This window comes from Ranitomeya variabilis, chromosome 4, assembly GCF_051348905.1.
Source record: "Ranitomeya variabilis isolate aRanVar5 chromosome 4, aRanVar5.hap1, whole genome shotgun sequence".
NCBI lineage: Eukaryota > Metazoa > Chordata > Amphibia > Anura > Dendrobatidae > Ranitomeya > Ranitomeya variabilis.
In genome coordinates this window covers 298444497-298459602 of record NC_135235.1, presented here as the reverse complement: position 1 = coordinate 298459602, position 15106 = coordinate 298444497, and the positions used below count along the sequence as shown (strand labels likewise).

General features: G+C 46.4%; 1 protein-coding gene across 1 annotated transcript; it reads left to right on the top strand.

Annotated features, from left to right (window-relative positions):
• Positions 1-6678: 6678 nt before the first annotated feature.
• Positions 6679-11574, top strand: PARK7 (Parkinsonism associated deglycase). Its single transcript, XM_077250293.1, has 6 exons — positions 6679-6846; positions 7141-7242; positions 9310-9369; positions 9460-9529; positions 10216-10302; positions 10432-11574. The coding sequence occupies exons 1-6, from the start codon at positions 6757-6759 to the stop codon at positions 10590-10592; spliced, it is 570 nt and encodes a 189-aa protein (XP_077106408.1). The 5' UTR covers positions 6679-6756; the 3' UTR covers positions 10593-11574.
• Positions 11575-15106: the final 3532 nt, after the last annotated feature.

Below are 15106 nucleotides of genomic sequence, written 5' to 3'. Positions count from 1 at the left end.
GAGGAAGGTATAATAGAGCCCGACCCCTGATGTACTGGGGCACGATGTGCAGTACATGGAGGTCGTTCACTGATGTCAGGATGTTTTCTTGGATAAAGTTTAAAGACCGAATGGATAGAACTAATTCTTTTCTCTTGGTTTCATATGAAAAGTGACAACATTGTGATAAGGACATTGGTGGCAAATAACAGGGAGTGATGCTACACCCCAGACTAACACGTTGCATCTTGCTGCAGGTGTCTGAAAATCCGCCCACCAGTACATCCCAGCTAAATCGGTTTTGATTAAATAACCCCCATGTAAAGCATTTGCCCAGTATCAGAAAACTGTCTGCCATTTTCTGAAACGGCACCCCTCCTGCTCCTGGTTTGTGTCTGGTATTGCAGCCTGTCTCCAATAAAATTAATAGGATTGCACTAAAATGCCAGACTAATAAATATATATAATCCATAGATACAGTGGAGAAAATAAGTATTTGATACACTGCCGATTTTGAGTTTTCCCACCTACAAAGAATGGAGAGGTCTGTAATTTTTCTCATAGGTTTTACTTCAACTGTGAGATAAAAAAATCTCAAAATAAAAACCTGAAAATCACATTGTATGATTTTGACATATTTAATGTAATAAGATGCAATTTAATTACAAATTTGATCACCTACCAACCAGCAATAATTCTGGCTGCAACAGACATATTAGGTTTTGTTTTTTTAAGCAGTCTTCCTATTCTGCACTAATTACTTGTATTAATTGCACCAGTTTGAACTCATTACCTGTATAAAAGACACCTGTCCACATACACTCTAACCTCTCCACCATGGCCAAGACCAAAGAGCTGTCTAAGGACAGCAGGGACAAAATTGTAGACCTGCCACAAGGCTGGGATGGGCTACAGGATAATAGGAAAGCAGCTTGGTGAGAAGACAACAGCTGTTGGCACAATTATTACAAAATGGAAAAAACACAAGATGACTGTCAGTCTTCCTCGGTCTGGGGCTCCATGCAAGATCTCACCTCGTGGGGTGAGGGCATGTGCACACGTTGCGGATTTCCTTCGGATCAGCAGCGTTTTTTGCGGTGCAGAAACGCTGCAGATCTGCAAGTGATTTACAGTACAATGTAAATCAATGGTAAAAAAACCCAAAACGCTGTGCTAATGGTGCTGAAAATTCAGTGCAGAAACGCTGCGGATTAAAAGAAGTTTCATGTCACTTCTTTTTTACGGATCTGCAGCGTTTTTATACCCATTCCATTACAGAAATCCACAGGAGTAAAAAACGCAAAAAGGCACAAAAAACACGTCAAATCCGCACCTGCATTTTCTGCCAAGAGTTGCAGAATCCACACCGGAAATTCCTAAAGGTACCTTCACACTAAACGACGCTACAGCGATATCGACAATGATGCCGATTGTTGCAGCGTCGCTGGAGAGCTGTCACACAGACCGCTCTCCAGCGACCAACGATGCCGAAGTCCCCGGGTAACCAGGGTAAACATCGGGTTACTAAGCGCGGGGCCGCGCTTAGTAACCCGATGTTTACCCTGGTTACCAGTGTAAATGTAAAAAAAAAACAGTACATACTCACCTTCTGCTGTCTGTCACACGTCCCTCACCGTCTGCTTTCCGCACTGACTGTGAGTGCCGGCCGTAAAGTAAAAGCACAGCACAGCGGTGACGTCACTGCTGTGCTCTGGTTTCACTTTATACACGCCGATCTGACGACCAAATAAAGTTCTGGACTTCTAGCTCCGACCAGCGATATCACAGCAGGATCCTGATCGCTGCTGCGTGTCACACACAACGATATCGCTATCCACGACGCTGCAACGTCACGGATCGCTATTGCTGCAAAGTCGTTTAGTGTGAAGGTACCTTAAGCCTAATCCACAACGTGTGTACATAGCCTGAGGATGATTCTGAGAAAGGTCAGTAATCAGCCCAGAACTGCCCAGGAGGGCCTGGTCAATGACCTGAAGAGAACTGGGAACACAGTCTCAAACATTCCTGTTAGTAACACACTCCAACCAACGTTCTGGCAAGCGCTGGAGGCTTTGGGCAGAAGGACACATCTCCGACTATATTATAGATATTACACACATATAAATACAGTGGGTACGGAAAGTATTCAGAGCCCTTTAAATTTTTCACTCTTTGTTTCATTGCAGCCATTTGGTAAATTAAAAAAAGTTAATTTTTTTTCTCATTAATGTACAGTCCGCACCCCATCTTGACTGAAAAAAACAGAAATGTAGAAATTTTTACAAATGTAAGAAAAACAAATATCACATGGTCATAAGTATTCAGGCCCTTTGCTCAGACACTCATATTTAAGTCACATGCTGTCCATTTCCTTGTGATCCTCCTCGAGATGGTTCTACTCCTTCATTGGAGTCCAGCTGTGTTTAAACTGATAGGACTTGATTTATAAGGCACACACCTGTCTATATAAGACCTCACAGCTCACAGTGCTTGTCAGACCAAATGAGAATCATGAGGGGGAAGGAACTGGCCAAGGAGCTCAGAGACAGAATTGTGGCAAGGCACAGATCTGGCCAAGGTTACAACAGAATTTCTGCAGTACTCAAGGTTCGTAAGAGCACAGTGGCCTCCATAATCCTTAAATGGAAGAAGTTTGGGACCACCAGAAGTCTTCCTAGACCTGGCCGTTCAGCCAAACTGAGCAATCGTGGGAGGAGCCTTGGTGAGAGGGATAAAGAAGAACCCCAAGATCACTGTGGCTGAGCTCCAGAGATGGAGAAGGGAGAAAGTTTCACAAAGTCAACTATCACTGCAGCCCTCCCCCAGTTAGGCCTTTATGGCAGAGTGGCCGGACGGAAGCCTCTCCTTGGTGCAAGACATATGAAAGCCCGCATAGAGTTTGCTATAAAACATCTGAAGACTATGAGAAATAAGATTCTCTGGTCTGATGAGACGAAGATAGACCTTTTTGGTGATAATTCTAAGCGGTATGTGTGGAGAAAACCAGGCACTGCCCATCACCTGCCCAATACAATCCCAACAGTGAAACATGGTGGTGGCAGCATCATGCTACGGTGGTGCTTTTCAGCTGCAGGGACAGGACGACTGGTTGCCATTAAAGGAAACATGAATGCGGCCATGAGCAGAGATACCCTGGATGAAAACCTCTTCCAGAGTGCCCTAGACCTCAGACTTGGCTGAAGGGTCACCTTCCAACAATGCAATGACCCTAAGCACACAGCTAAAATAACAAAGGAGTGGCTTCAGAACAACTCTGACCATTCTTGACTGGCCCAGCCAGAGCCCTGACCTAAACCCAATATATCATCTCTGAAGAGACCTGAAAATGGCTGTTCACCATCCAACCTGATGGAACTGGAGAGGATCTGCAAGGAAGAATGGCAGAGGATCGCCAAATCCAGGTGTGAAAAACTTGTAGCATCATTCCCAAGACTCATGGCTGTACTAGCTCAAAAGGTGCTTCTACTCAATACTGAGCAAAGGGGCTGAAGACTTATGACCATGTGATATTTCAGTTTTTCTTTTTTAATACATTTACAAAAATTTCTACATTTGTTTTTTTTTTCAGTCATGATGGGGTGTAGAGTGTACATTAATGTGAAAAAATGAACTTTTTTGAATTTACCAAATGGCTGTAATGAAACAAAGAGTGAAAAATGTAAAGGAGTCTGAATACTTTCCGTACCCACTGTATATTGCTGTGAGTGATTGCCAGCGATATTTATATGGATAAACAGCAGCGATTGGAGTTGGCTCCGGTTGCTGCTGTTACAGGCATATGCCATCTCCTGGTATGGTGCGGGCTCAGCTCCTGAGCCTGCTCCATACATCTGCCCGTGATACATCGAGGAGATTTTTAAAAGGTGTTTTCTGAGCTCTAGACAACTTTCTGCAGTCACAATATCTCAGTGCGCAATGCACGCACTGTCACGATTCCCCAGTATTCCCAACGCCAGTGGGGCCATCATGTGCCGACCGTTTCTAACAATCTAAATTAGGAGACTCAATTCCACACGTGGCCGCAAGTATGCGTGTTTTGGTTACATGATCGCCCACTAGTGCTGGGACTACTGGGGGATGCAGACAGTGTGCTCGTCTAGAGCTGGAAAACCCCTTTAACAATAAACAAGTAATTTACAATTAATTGCTAATATTACAGTAAAAATAAACTGTATGCCAATCTCTCCGTGGGACACAAACACGCAATAAAATAATTAAAAAAAAATCCACAGTAAAAAAAGGTCAAAGCCCTGATTCATTACTTGCATTTTTTTTTTTTTTATTATTTTTTTTGTCTTGTATTCATTGCTGATTTTTTTTTCTTGCACCAAATTCTTCAATGTGGCGCACAGGCGTCATGAATTTTGTGCAGTAAAAAAAATGGTCCAAAATGTATAATAATACTACTAATAATAAAAAATAAAATAAAAATAATAATAAAAAAAACTCCAGGGAAAAAAGGGGTGTGTATTGGGTGACTGAAGTGGATTTACTCCATTTTTTTCACTTTTGAAAAAGTCACATTTGATGAATCCTGAGGGAAACACCTGGAGGAGCTGCTCTGACGGAAAAGTCAGAAACGAACCAGACGATAAAAAAAAAAAACACTTGAAAAAGGGCGCAAATCAAAAAGTCACAAAAACTGGCAAAAAACACAATGAATCAAGTCTGGAGTTTTTCTTTGCAGTTTTTGTGTTTTTGCATTTTTTAACGCCAATTCATAGTTACATAGTTATTAAGGTTGAAGGAAGACTTTAAGTCCATCTAGTTCAACCCATAGCCTAGCATGCCCTAACATGTTGATCCAGGGGAAGGCAAAAAAACCCCATGTGGTAAGAGTAAGCTCCATCATGGGGAAAAAAATTCCTTCCCGACCCCACATACGGCAATCAGACTAGTTCCCTGGATCAACGCCTTATCAAGGAATCTAGTGTATATACCCTGTAATATTATACTTTTCCAGAAAGGTATCCAGTCCCCTCTTAAATTGAAGCAATGAGTCACTCATTACAACATCATACGGCAGAGAGTTCCATAGTCTCACTGCTCTTACAGTAAAGAATCCGCGTCTGTTATTATGCTTAAACCTTTTTTCCTCCAGACGTAGAGGATGCCCCCTTGTCCCTGTCAGCGGTCTATGATTAAAAAGATCAGCAGAAAGGTCTTTGTACTGTCCCCTCATATATTTATACATTAACATAAGATCACCCCTTAGTCTTCGTTTTTCCAAACTAAATAGCCCCAAGTGTAATAACCTATCTTGGTATTGCAGACCCCCCAGTCCTCTAATAACCTTGGTCGCTCTTCTCTGCACCCGCTCTAGTTCAGCTATGTCTTTCTTATACACCGGAGACCAGAACTGTGCACAGTATTCTAAGTGTGGTCGCACTAGTGACTTGTATAGAGGTAAAATTATGTTCTCCTCATGAGCATCTATGCCTCTTTTAATGCATCCCATTATTTTATTTGCCTTTGTAGCAGCTGCCTGACACTGGCCACTGAATATGAGTTTGTCATCCACCCATACACCCAGGTCTTTTTCATTGACAGTTTTGCCCAGAGTTTTAGAATTAAGCACATAGTTATACATCTTATTACTTCTACCCAAGTGCATGACCTTACATTTATCCCCATTAAAGCTCATTTGCCATTTATCAGCCCAAGCTTCTAGTTTACATAAATCAGCCTGTAATATAAAATTGTCCTCCCCTGTATTGATTACCCTGCAGAGTTTAGTGTCATCTGCAAATATTGAAATTCTACTCTGAATGCCCCCTACAAGGTCATTAATAAATATGTTAAAAAGAAGAGGGCCCAATACTGACCCCTGTGGTACCCCACTACTAACCGTGACCCAGTCCGAGTGTGCTCCATTAATAACCACCCTTTGTTTCCTATCCCTGAGCCAACTCTCAACCCACTTGCACATATTTTCCCCTATCCCCATTACTCTCATTTTATGTATCAACCTTTTGTGTGGCACTGTATCAAAAGCTTTTGAAAAGTCCATATACACTACATCTACTGGGTTCCCTTGGTCCAGACCGGAACTTACCGCTTCATAGAAGCTGATCAAATTAGTCTGACATGAACGGTCCCTAGTAAACCCGTGCTGATACTGGGTCATAAGGTTATTCCTCTTCAGATACTCCAGTATAGCATCCCTTAGAATGCCCTCCAGGATTTTACCCACAGTAGAGGTTAAACTTACTGGCCTATAATTACCGAGTTCGTTCAGTAACTCAATTTTTACCATTTTAAAAGCAGAAAGGCCTCAAGATATTAACGTTACTTCTTTTTCCACACTGGTAAAAAAACAACAAAAATAATCAGCACCATAGGTATGTTTTTAGGGGTCTTTTTCAGGCCGGCTCGTCCCAGAATCCACCTGAAAAAGTGCGCCATAAAATGACCGTAATGCGCACATGTCCTGTCTTATTTTAACTGCTTCAGTGTAATTTAGATTTATCTATCCATACCTGAAAATCACCTAGGAAACACTGCTGACACACGTAGAATATTTTTTTTGCATACCTGAAAACCACTGACGTCTGGACGAGGCCTGAGGTACATGGAGCAGACGTGTAATGAGAGCAGGTGTCATAATCACACGTGAACACCAGGTGGCAGCAGTCGTCTAACTTGATTCGCGTTTTGGAAGTTTGTCCCCGGCGGCTCCCTGTAGATTGGTTATAGAGGAGGCGTGCGGCCGGGATTTTGCAGACACAGGCAAAGTGCAAACGTTTCTTCAGCAGTATGGCCGGTAAGAGAGCGCTGGTGATCCTGGCCAAGGGGGCAGAGGAGATGGAGACGGTCATCCCCACTGATGTGATGAGGAGAGCTGGGGTGAGTACACGAGGGCTGGGGACAGCAGGGGGCTCTGAGTCCACCTCTGGACCACTAATAAGACCCCCCCTCTCAATGCTGCTCCCTGTGGTGACAATTTAAAGGGCTTCTCCTTCAAGGGATTTTTTTTTCCTTTACTTGTGCAATGTCTGCACTATGGGCATTACTGTGATGGCAAGGGCTGGCACTCGCCTATGGATCACAATTATAGCCCCTCCAGTGCTGTAATGAGGGACGGGTTGTATAAATCACTTATTTATTGGGCTTTATCCTCTTCTATTTTCTAATGAACAGATCATCGTGACTGTCGCGGGTCTGACGGGCAAAGATCCGGTGCAGTGCAGCAGAGACGTGGTCATCTGTCCGGACACCAGCCTGGAGGAAGCCCGGACTAAGGTAATCCAGTGTACTGACTCTCTCCCAAGAGCTGCACCTGCCCCTCGCCCAGGGCTTTACTGGTTTAGCTCATGGAAGTGAATGAGGCTGATCCTTCAGTACTATAGACCACCTGTGGTGGCGCTATCCATGGAAGTGAATGAGGCTGATCCTGCAGTACCATAGACCACCTGTGGTGGGCTATCCATGGAAGTGAATGAGGCTGATCCTTCAGTACCATAGACCACCTGTGGTGGTGCTATCCATGGAAGTGAATGAGGCTGATCCTGCAGTACCATAGACAACCTGTGGTGGCGCTATCCATGGAAGTGAATGAGGCTGATCCTTCAGTACCATAGACCACCTGTGGTGGCGCTATCCATGGAAGTGAATGAGGCTGATTCTGCAGTACCATAGACAACCTGTGGTGGCGCTATTCAAAGAAGGAAACTGCTATGTTTTTTTCCATTCCAGGACATCTCCTTTACCATAGAGCACTGGCGGCTATTACCTGGCTCTGAGGCCACCAGTAACGGGCCCTTGTGGCTCGTCCAGCATGTGGCTGTAGCTATTCTCCAATCCTCCATCACAGGGGACATGTTCACCAATACCTGGGGCAGAGCCAGGGAAGAGAACGTATGAAAAACTTTCCATCCTGCCTCCTTGTGCTGCTCCCTGGAGGGTCTTGGTTTTCACTGCTGCAGTGATAATGTCTTGCTTAAACCATGAGACCACTGCAGCCAATCGTTGAAGTCAATATGAGACCAGTGAAGCTAATGTTTGGCTGCAGCTGTCATGGGTCGTCTTTGAGGGCTGCAGTGGTAAGAATCCCACCAATAGTGCTTCACCGCTGCAACCAATCATCCCAGCTGAGCATGTTGATTAGCTGCAGCGGTCATGTGTTGTAGATGGGACTTCTCCACTGCAGTCATCAAAGGAAAACCAATTGGAAATGGCAGAAGGGCAACTCCTCTTCCTTGAGAACCAAACGATCAGGCATGTTAAAATCCAACAGGCCCTACCCCCCCCTTGTCCTTTTGGCATCTGTCTAATGAACGTGGGTTGGCCATGTCCTACAGACTGATGTGCGGCAGATGTGAGTGACGGGTGTTGCTGCCCTTAGTATAGATGTTCCATTAAATAGAGGGATGTTGGGGAAGATCTGTGCTGTGCCCTCGCCATCCACTTTGCTCAGAGTTCTGGTGCAAACTGATGAGTGGGAGCTGGACTTATTTTATTTAAAAAAAAAATAAAAAAAAAAATTTTATTTATATTTTTTAAAATATTTATATTTTTTCCTCTCTCCCCCTCCAACATGGCTGCTCAGCCTGTAGTGTCGTGTGCTGCGCTGTTCTATAACTGGTGTGGGCTGCAGCTAAAGGTCAGAATTTCTGGCTGCTCCACAATCTGACATGGCTTGGACTAATTTAGGAAGACTCCTCCTGCCAATTATTCTCTGGTCTGCAATTTAACCCAGCGATTCCTGGATTTTTTTTTTTTTTTTATGGGATGGGTCAGGCCCAAAGGGGGTTGTGTTTTTTTTTTTTTTTTTCTTTTTAAGTTGAGAAATCTTTTTGCAAACTTTCCTCCTTCTTCATGCCTTTTGATGATACACTTGGCTGCCGGTTGCCTGTACCGACCCTCACTGAGTGTCCTGTCTGCTCCTTAAGCTTCAGCTAGATTAGATTGGATAACCAATCAGAGCTCAGGTTTCACTTTGTACACCACGCTGTAAAAATGAAAGCTGAGCTGTGATTGGATGAGTAATTAATGAGGCCCAATGAGTAAAGCAATAATTAGTCATCCACTTTTAATTACATCATCAATGCACTTGTTTAAATTTTAAAGGCAATGCTGTGGGGTCTACCTGCTGCACAGCCACCCCCAGGAACCGGGAGATGGGAGTGGTGCGCTGCTGAAGACAGGCTGAGAGTATACACTCCATCACATGGTGATTGTTGGGGGTCTGCGCTAGTAATCTTCATAATAACTGGGGTTTGCAGCGTTGCTGTACAGCTGACTCCCTGCTCAGCAGGTCCAGGAGAGTATATGTATGTTTATTTAGTTTTTTTTTTTTTCCTCTTCCAGGGCCCCTATGATGTGGTGGTGCTCCCGGGAGGTAATCTGGGCGCTCAGAACTTGTCAGAGGTGATACGTCTTGTAGAAATATCAGAAGGCCGGTAATGACGCTGGTGGTGGGTTCTCCGCACTTCATGCTCCTGTCTTATTCCCCTCCAGTCTCCTGCAGTAAAAGAGGTTTTACAAGAACAAGATGCCAAGAAGGGTCTGATCGCCGCCATATGTGCCGGTATGGACGCTGTGTGGTGCAAATATACACAAGGGGGTCATTTTGCGAAGTCTTTATAGCAAGTGTCCCTCGCCCCAAAGTCTAAGCTGGTGGTCACATAAGGGACATGGCCTCTATGAGGTGATCATGTCTGCTTCTAGTTTTCTGGAAAACAAAATCTTCCTTCATTGTGCAGATGAGTGCACCATCCTGCCCCCTAATTGTCATGGCTTGCCTCCTCACCATATGTTGAAAGCTTGACTGTGCACACCGACAGTTCAGTGCAGTCTCTCCTGTCTGCTGCAGTCACTTACCACACTTCTGGCGCCTGAATGCTCTGTTAGATTTGACTTCTCCCTCTGAAGAATGGCCGATTGTAATTAGATGAGAGCCAGGGGCTTATCCACCACATGTGCGGGGGGTCTGCAACCTACCGGCCTCAAATAGGGAGGAGCCCAGCGCTCAGTTTGGGGCATTCTGGTTGTCAGATGGGAATTTATCAGACCTCCTTTTGTTAACTAAATGAGGTCTAGGATCTGAAGCCCACCCCTAAACTAAGAGTGTGCAACCTTCGTCCTGGTAGATGTTTCCCCTATGTATAGAAGTGGCACCTTAGGGGGTCAGGAGGTGGCGGCAGCATTTGCACCCAAGCCTCTCTACCTACCTGGCATCCTATAGAGGGTTAATGTGTATTCTGCTCCTCACAGGCCCCACCGCGCTGCTGGCCCATGGAATAGGATTTGGAAGAAGTGTGACCACTCACCCTCTGGCTAAGGACAAGATGATGAATGGAGGTACTGTGTATGTAGACCACTTGAAAGGTTGCAGTCGTTGTTCTTGGCCTTTGGCACTGATTCTTTGGACTTTCTGCACAGTATATATATTACTTAATGGTCTTATTTGCTCTTATGCACCCCCTTCAGGTCATTACAAGTACTCTGACAACCGGGTGGAGCGGGACGGCCACTTCATCACCAGCCGCGGCCCTGGCACCAGCTTTGAGTTTGCCCTCTCCATAGTGGAAGCCTTGTTGGGAAAAGATGTAGCCGAGCAAGTGAAGGCCCCACTGGTTCTTAAAGATTAGGCCCATCCATCAATAAGGGGGTCACCGCTTACCCGCGAGTCTGTGGATCAGCGTCTGGGAACGCCCCTGTGGCTTGTGCCTGATCTTCCATCCGTGTGTGTCTAGGTTGGCAGTTCCACATAATAATCTGTGACCTCCCTAAAAAACGGTCCGCTAAATCTCAGCTATCTAGAGATCTTGCACTCAGACTGTAGCACTTATTTCTTATGATGATCTCACCTGAAAAACCTCATTAAAAAAAAATCCACAAAATTGTCTGTTTATACAACGTCAATATGTCATTGGAGTTCCCTGACGAATGTGTTTGGTGTTATTAAGCTGTGTTCAGACATGCAGAATTTTGACACTTAGTGTGGTAATCATGGTTTTACATGGGACTGCCGGTAAACCCAGACTTGCGGTCATCACATTGGGATGTTATAGAGGCGCAGTCATCGCTCCTGGCTACAGATGAGCAGATCGATTCACAGGACCTCAGTCCAGCAACTGGGTCAGTATGAGCCGGGGTCCTGTGACTACCTCCGCCCGTCCCTATACCTGACATGTGTCTTACCAGTTTTTACTTGCTTCCCCCCTCCAAAGAATGCGGTTTTGGGGAACCCCTTCATAGAGCCTATTCCTTCTGAAAATGTGTTGAGAACGGGGTGTGCTCCATGCTTACTGTGTGGAAAAGGAGCAATCGGCTCACCTGTCCATGTGCAAAATACTCCAGTAATTGCAGCAGACACAACGGTAGCCGGCAATCACATCTTAAAAGAATTGCTTTATTGATCTAGTAGTGTAAAAAAAAAAAAAAAATTGAACATAAGAATATAAAACAAAAGAAATATATCCGCTGTGCTCCTCCCAGGTACCAGGTTTCAGACCTGCATTTTCAAAGGGCCATGCAGGTCTGAATCATGTTGCCGGGGAGCGCAGCTGATATTTTTTATTTTCTGCCTTTTTAATTTTTGTTCTACTGTGTTAAATTATTTATTTATTTTTTTTGTATTCCTTTTTTTTTATGCTACTGAATCAAAACCATTCCTGAGATGATGTGAGTTCCGGCTGTCGTTTTGACTGTTGCCCATAAATACTGTCTTATACCTGAGCGTCTCGGTGTGAAGGAACACTCCTCATTTACAAAGAATGGCAACACCCAGTTGTCTACTTATCCATTATCAGGAGGAATATTCCAGGTACATCCCCAATAGGTGCTCCAGAATTGCGCAGGGTAATGGATTTACTGATTAACTGTAATGTCAGAATAATTCAGCTGGTGGAAGTTTAGATATTTGCAGGTTTCTGCTAAATCCCTCCAATATCGTCCTGCTCTCTAGGAAGTCTGAGGCTCACTCCATGCGTTATACCGGCCAGTCACAGGTGCCCTGTATACAGCTAAGATTGCACTAGTCAAAAAGGGTGGGAGATGTTGGGCAGCAAGAGACCAGCAGCTCCTGGACTGATCACTAATTCACAGGAAAAATCTATCTTCAGTGAAGGCAAATTTCCTCATTGCTGAGAGAGATGACAGTTTGTGCTCATAAAGTTCTATGGAAATGGGGAGGAGCTAGAGGCAGGCACAGACATTCTAGGTAGGAGCTAGAGGCCGACACAGATATTCTAGGGAAGAGCTAGAGGCAGACGCAGATATTCTAGGGAAGAGCTAGAGGCAGACGCAGAAATTCTAGGGAGGAGCTAGAGGCAGACACAGACATTCTAGGGAGGAGCTAGAGGCAGACGCAGATATTCTAGGGAAGAGCTAGAGGCAGACGCAGACATTCTAGGGAGGAGCTAGAGGCAGACGCAGACAGTCTAGGGAGGAGCTAGAGGCAGACACAGACAGTCTAGGGAGGAGCTAGAGGCAGACACAGACATTCTAGGGAGGAGATAGAGGCCGACAGACATTCTAGGGAGGAGCTACAGGCAGACGCAGACAGTCTAGGGAGGAGCTAGAGGCAGACACAGACAGTCTAGGGAGGAGCTAGAGGCAGACACAGACATTCTAGGGAGGAGCTACAGGCAGACACAGACATTCTAGAGAGGAGCTAGAGGTAGGCACAGACATTCTGGGGAGGAGCTCGAGGCAGACGCAGACATTCTAGGGAGGAGCTAGAGGCAGACGCAGACATTCTAGGGAGGAGCTAGAGGCAGACAGACATTCTAGGGAGGAGCTAGAGGCAGGCACAGACATCCTAGGGAAGAGCTAGAGGCAGACACAGAAATTCTAGGGAGGAGCTAGAGGCAGACACAGACATTCTAGGGAGGAGCTAGAGGCAGACAGACATTTTAGGGAGGAGCTAGAGGCAGACACAGACATTCTGGGGAAGAGCTAGAGGCAGACAAACATTTTAGGGAGGAGCTAGAGGCAGACACATTCTAGGGAGGAGCTAGAGGCAGACAGACATTCTAGGGAGGAACTAGAGGCAGACACAGACATTCTGGGGAGAAGCTAGAGGCAGGCACAGACATTCTGGGGAGGAGCTAGAGGCAGTCACAGACATTCTGGGGAGAAGCTAGAGGCAGACACAGACATTCTAGGGAGGAGCTAGAGGCTGACAGACATTCTATGGAAGAGCTAGAGGGAGGCACAGATATTCTAGGGTGGAGATAGAGGCAGACGCAGATATTCTAGGGAAGAGCTAGACACAGACATTCTAGGGAGGAGCTAGAGGCAGACGCAGATATTCTAGGGAAGAGCTAGAGGCAGAGACAGACATTGTAGGGAAGAGCTAGAGGCAGACACAGACATTCTAGGGAGGAGCTAGAGGCAGACACACATTCTAGGGAGAAGCTAGAGGCAGACACAGACAGTCTAGGGAGGAGCTAGAGGCAGGAACAGACATTCTAGGGAGGAGCTAGAGGCAGACACAGACATGCTAGGGAGGAGCTAGAGGCAGGCACAGACATTCTAGGGAGGAGCTAGAGGCCGACAGACATTCTAGGGAGGAGCTAGAGGCCGACAGACATTCTAGGGAGGAGCTAGAGGAAGACACACATTCTAGGGAGGAGCTAGAGGCAGACGCAGATATTCTAGGGAAGAGCTAGAGGCAGACGCAGACATTCTAGGGAGGAGCTAGAGGCAGACACAGACATTCTAGGGAGGAGCTAGAGGCCGACAGACATTCTAGGGAGGAGCTAGAGGCAGACGCAGACATTCTAGGGAGGAGCTAGAGGCAGACGCAGACAGTCTAGGGAGGAGCTAGAGGCAGACACAGACAGTCTAGGGAGGAGCTAGAGGCAGACACAGACATTCTAGGGAGGAGCTAGAGGCAGAGAGACATTCTAGGGAGGAGCTAGAGGCAGACACAGATATTCTAGGGAGGAGTTACAGGCAGACAGACATTCTAGAGAGGAGCTAGAGGCAGGCACAGACATTCTGGGGAGGAGCTAGAGGCAGACAGACATTCTAGGGAGGAGCTAGATGCAGACACAGACATTCTAGGGAGGAGCTAGAGGCAGACACAGACATTCTAGAGAGGAGCTAGAGGCAGGCACAGACATTCTGGGGAGGAGCTAGAGGCAGGCACAGACATTCTGGGGAGGAGCTAGAGGCAGGCACAGACATTCTGGGGAGGAGCTAGAGGCAGACAGACATTCTAGGGAGGAGCTAGAGGCAGACACGACATTCTAGGGAGGAGCTAGAGGCTGACAGACATTCTAGGGAAGAGCTAGAGGCAGGCACAGACATTCTGGGGAGGAGCTAGAGGCAGACACAGACATTCTAGGGAAGAGCTAGAGGCAGGCACAGACATCCTAGGGAACAGCTAGAGGCAGGCACAGACATTCTAGGGAGGAGCTAGAGGCCGACACAGACATTATAGGGAGGAGCTAGAGGCAGGCACAGACATTTTGGGGAGGAGCTAGAGGCAGACACAGACATTCTAGGGAGGAGCTAGAGGCAGACAGACATTCTGGGGAAGAGCTAGAGGCAGACACATTCTAGGGAGGAGCTACAGGCAGACAGATTCTAGGGAGGAGCTAGAGGCAGACAAAGACATTCTAGGGAGGAGCTAGAGGCCGACAGACATTCTAGGGAGGAGCTAGAGGCAGACAGACATTCTAGGGAGGAGCTAGAGGCAGGCACAAACATTCTAGGGAGGAGCTAGAGGCAGACACAGACATTCTAGGGAGGAGCTAGAGGCAGACACAGACATTCTAGGGAGGAGCTAGAGGCAGACACAGACATTCTAGGGAGGAGCTAGAGGCAGACACAGACATTCTAGGGAGGAGCTAGAGGCAGGCACAAACATTCTGGGGAGGAGCTAGAGGCAGGCACAGACATTCTGGGGAGGAGCTAGAGGCAGGCACAGACATTCTGGGGAGGAGCTAGAGGCAGACAGACATTCTAGGGAAGAGCTAGAGGCAGGCACAGAGATTCTAGGGAAGAGCTAGAGGTAGGCACAGACATTCTAGGGAGGAGCTAGAGGCAGGCACAGACATTCTGGGGAGGAGCTAGAGGCAGGCACAGACATTCTGGGGAGGAGCTAGAGGCAGACAGACATTCTAGGGAAGAGCTAGAGGCAGACAGACAT

Excerpts from the sequence above, each read along its gene's own strand:
- PARK7 (XM_077250293.1), top strand. The coding sequence starts at position 6,757 with ATGGCCGGTAAGAGAGCGCTGGTGATCCTGGCCAAGGGGGCAGAGGAG. Across the intron at positions 9,530-10,215 it reads GATCGCCGCCATATGTGCCG|GCCCCACCGCGCTGCTGGCC; the intron begins GTATGGACGCTG and ends TGCTCCTCACAG. Across the intron at positions 10,303-10,431 it reads GGACAAGATGATGAATGGAG|GTCATTACAAGTACTCTGAC; the intron begins GTACTGTGTATG and ends CACCCCCTTCAG.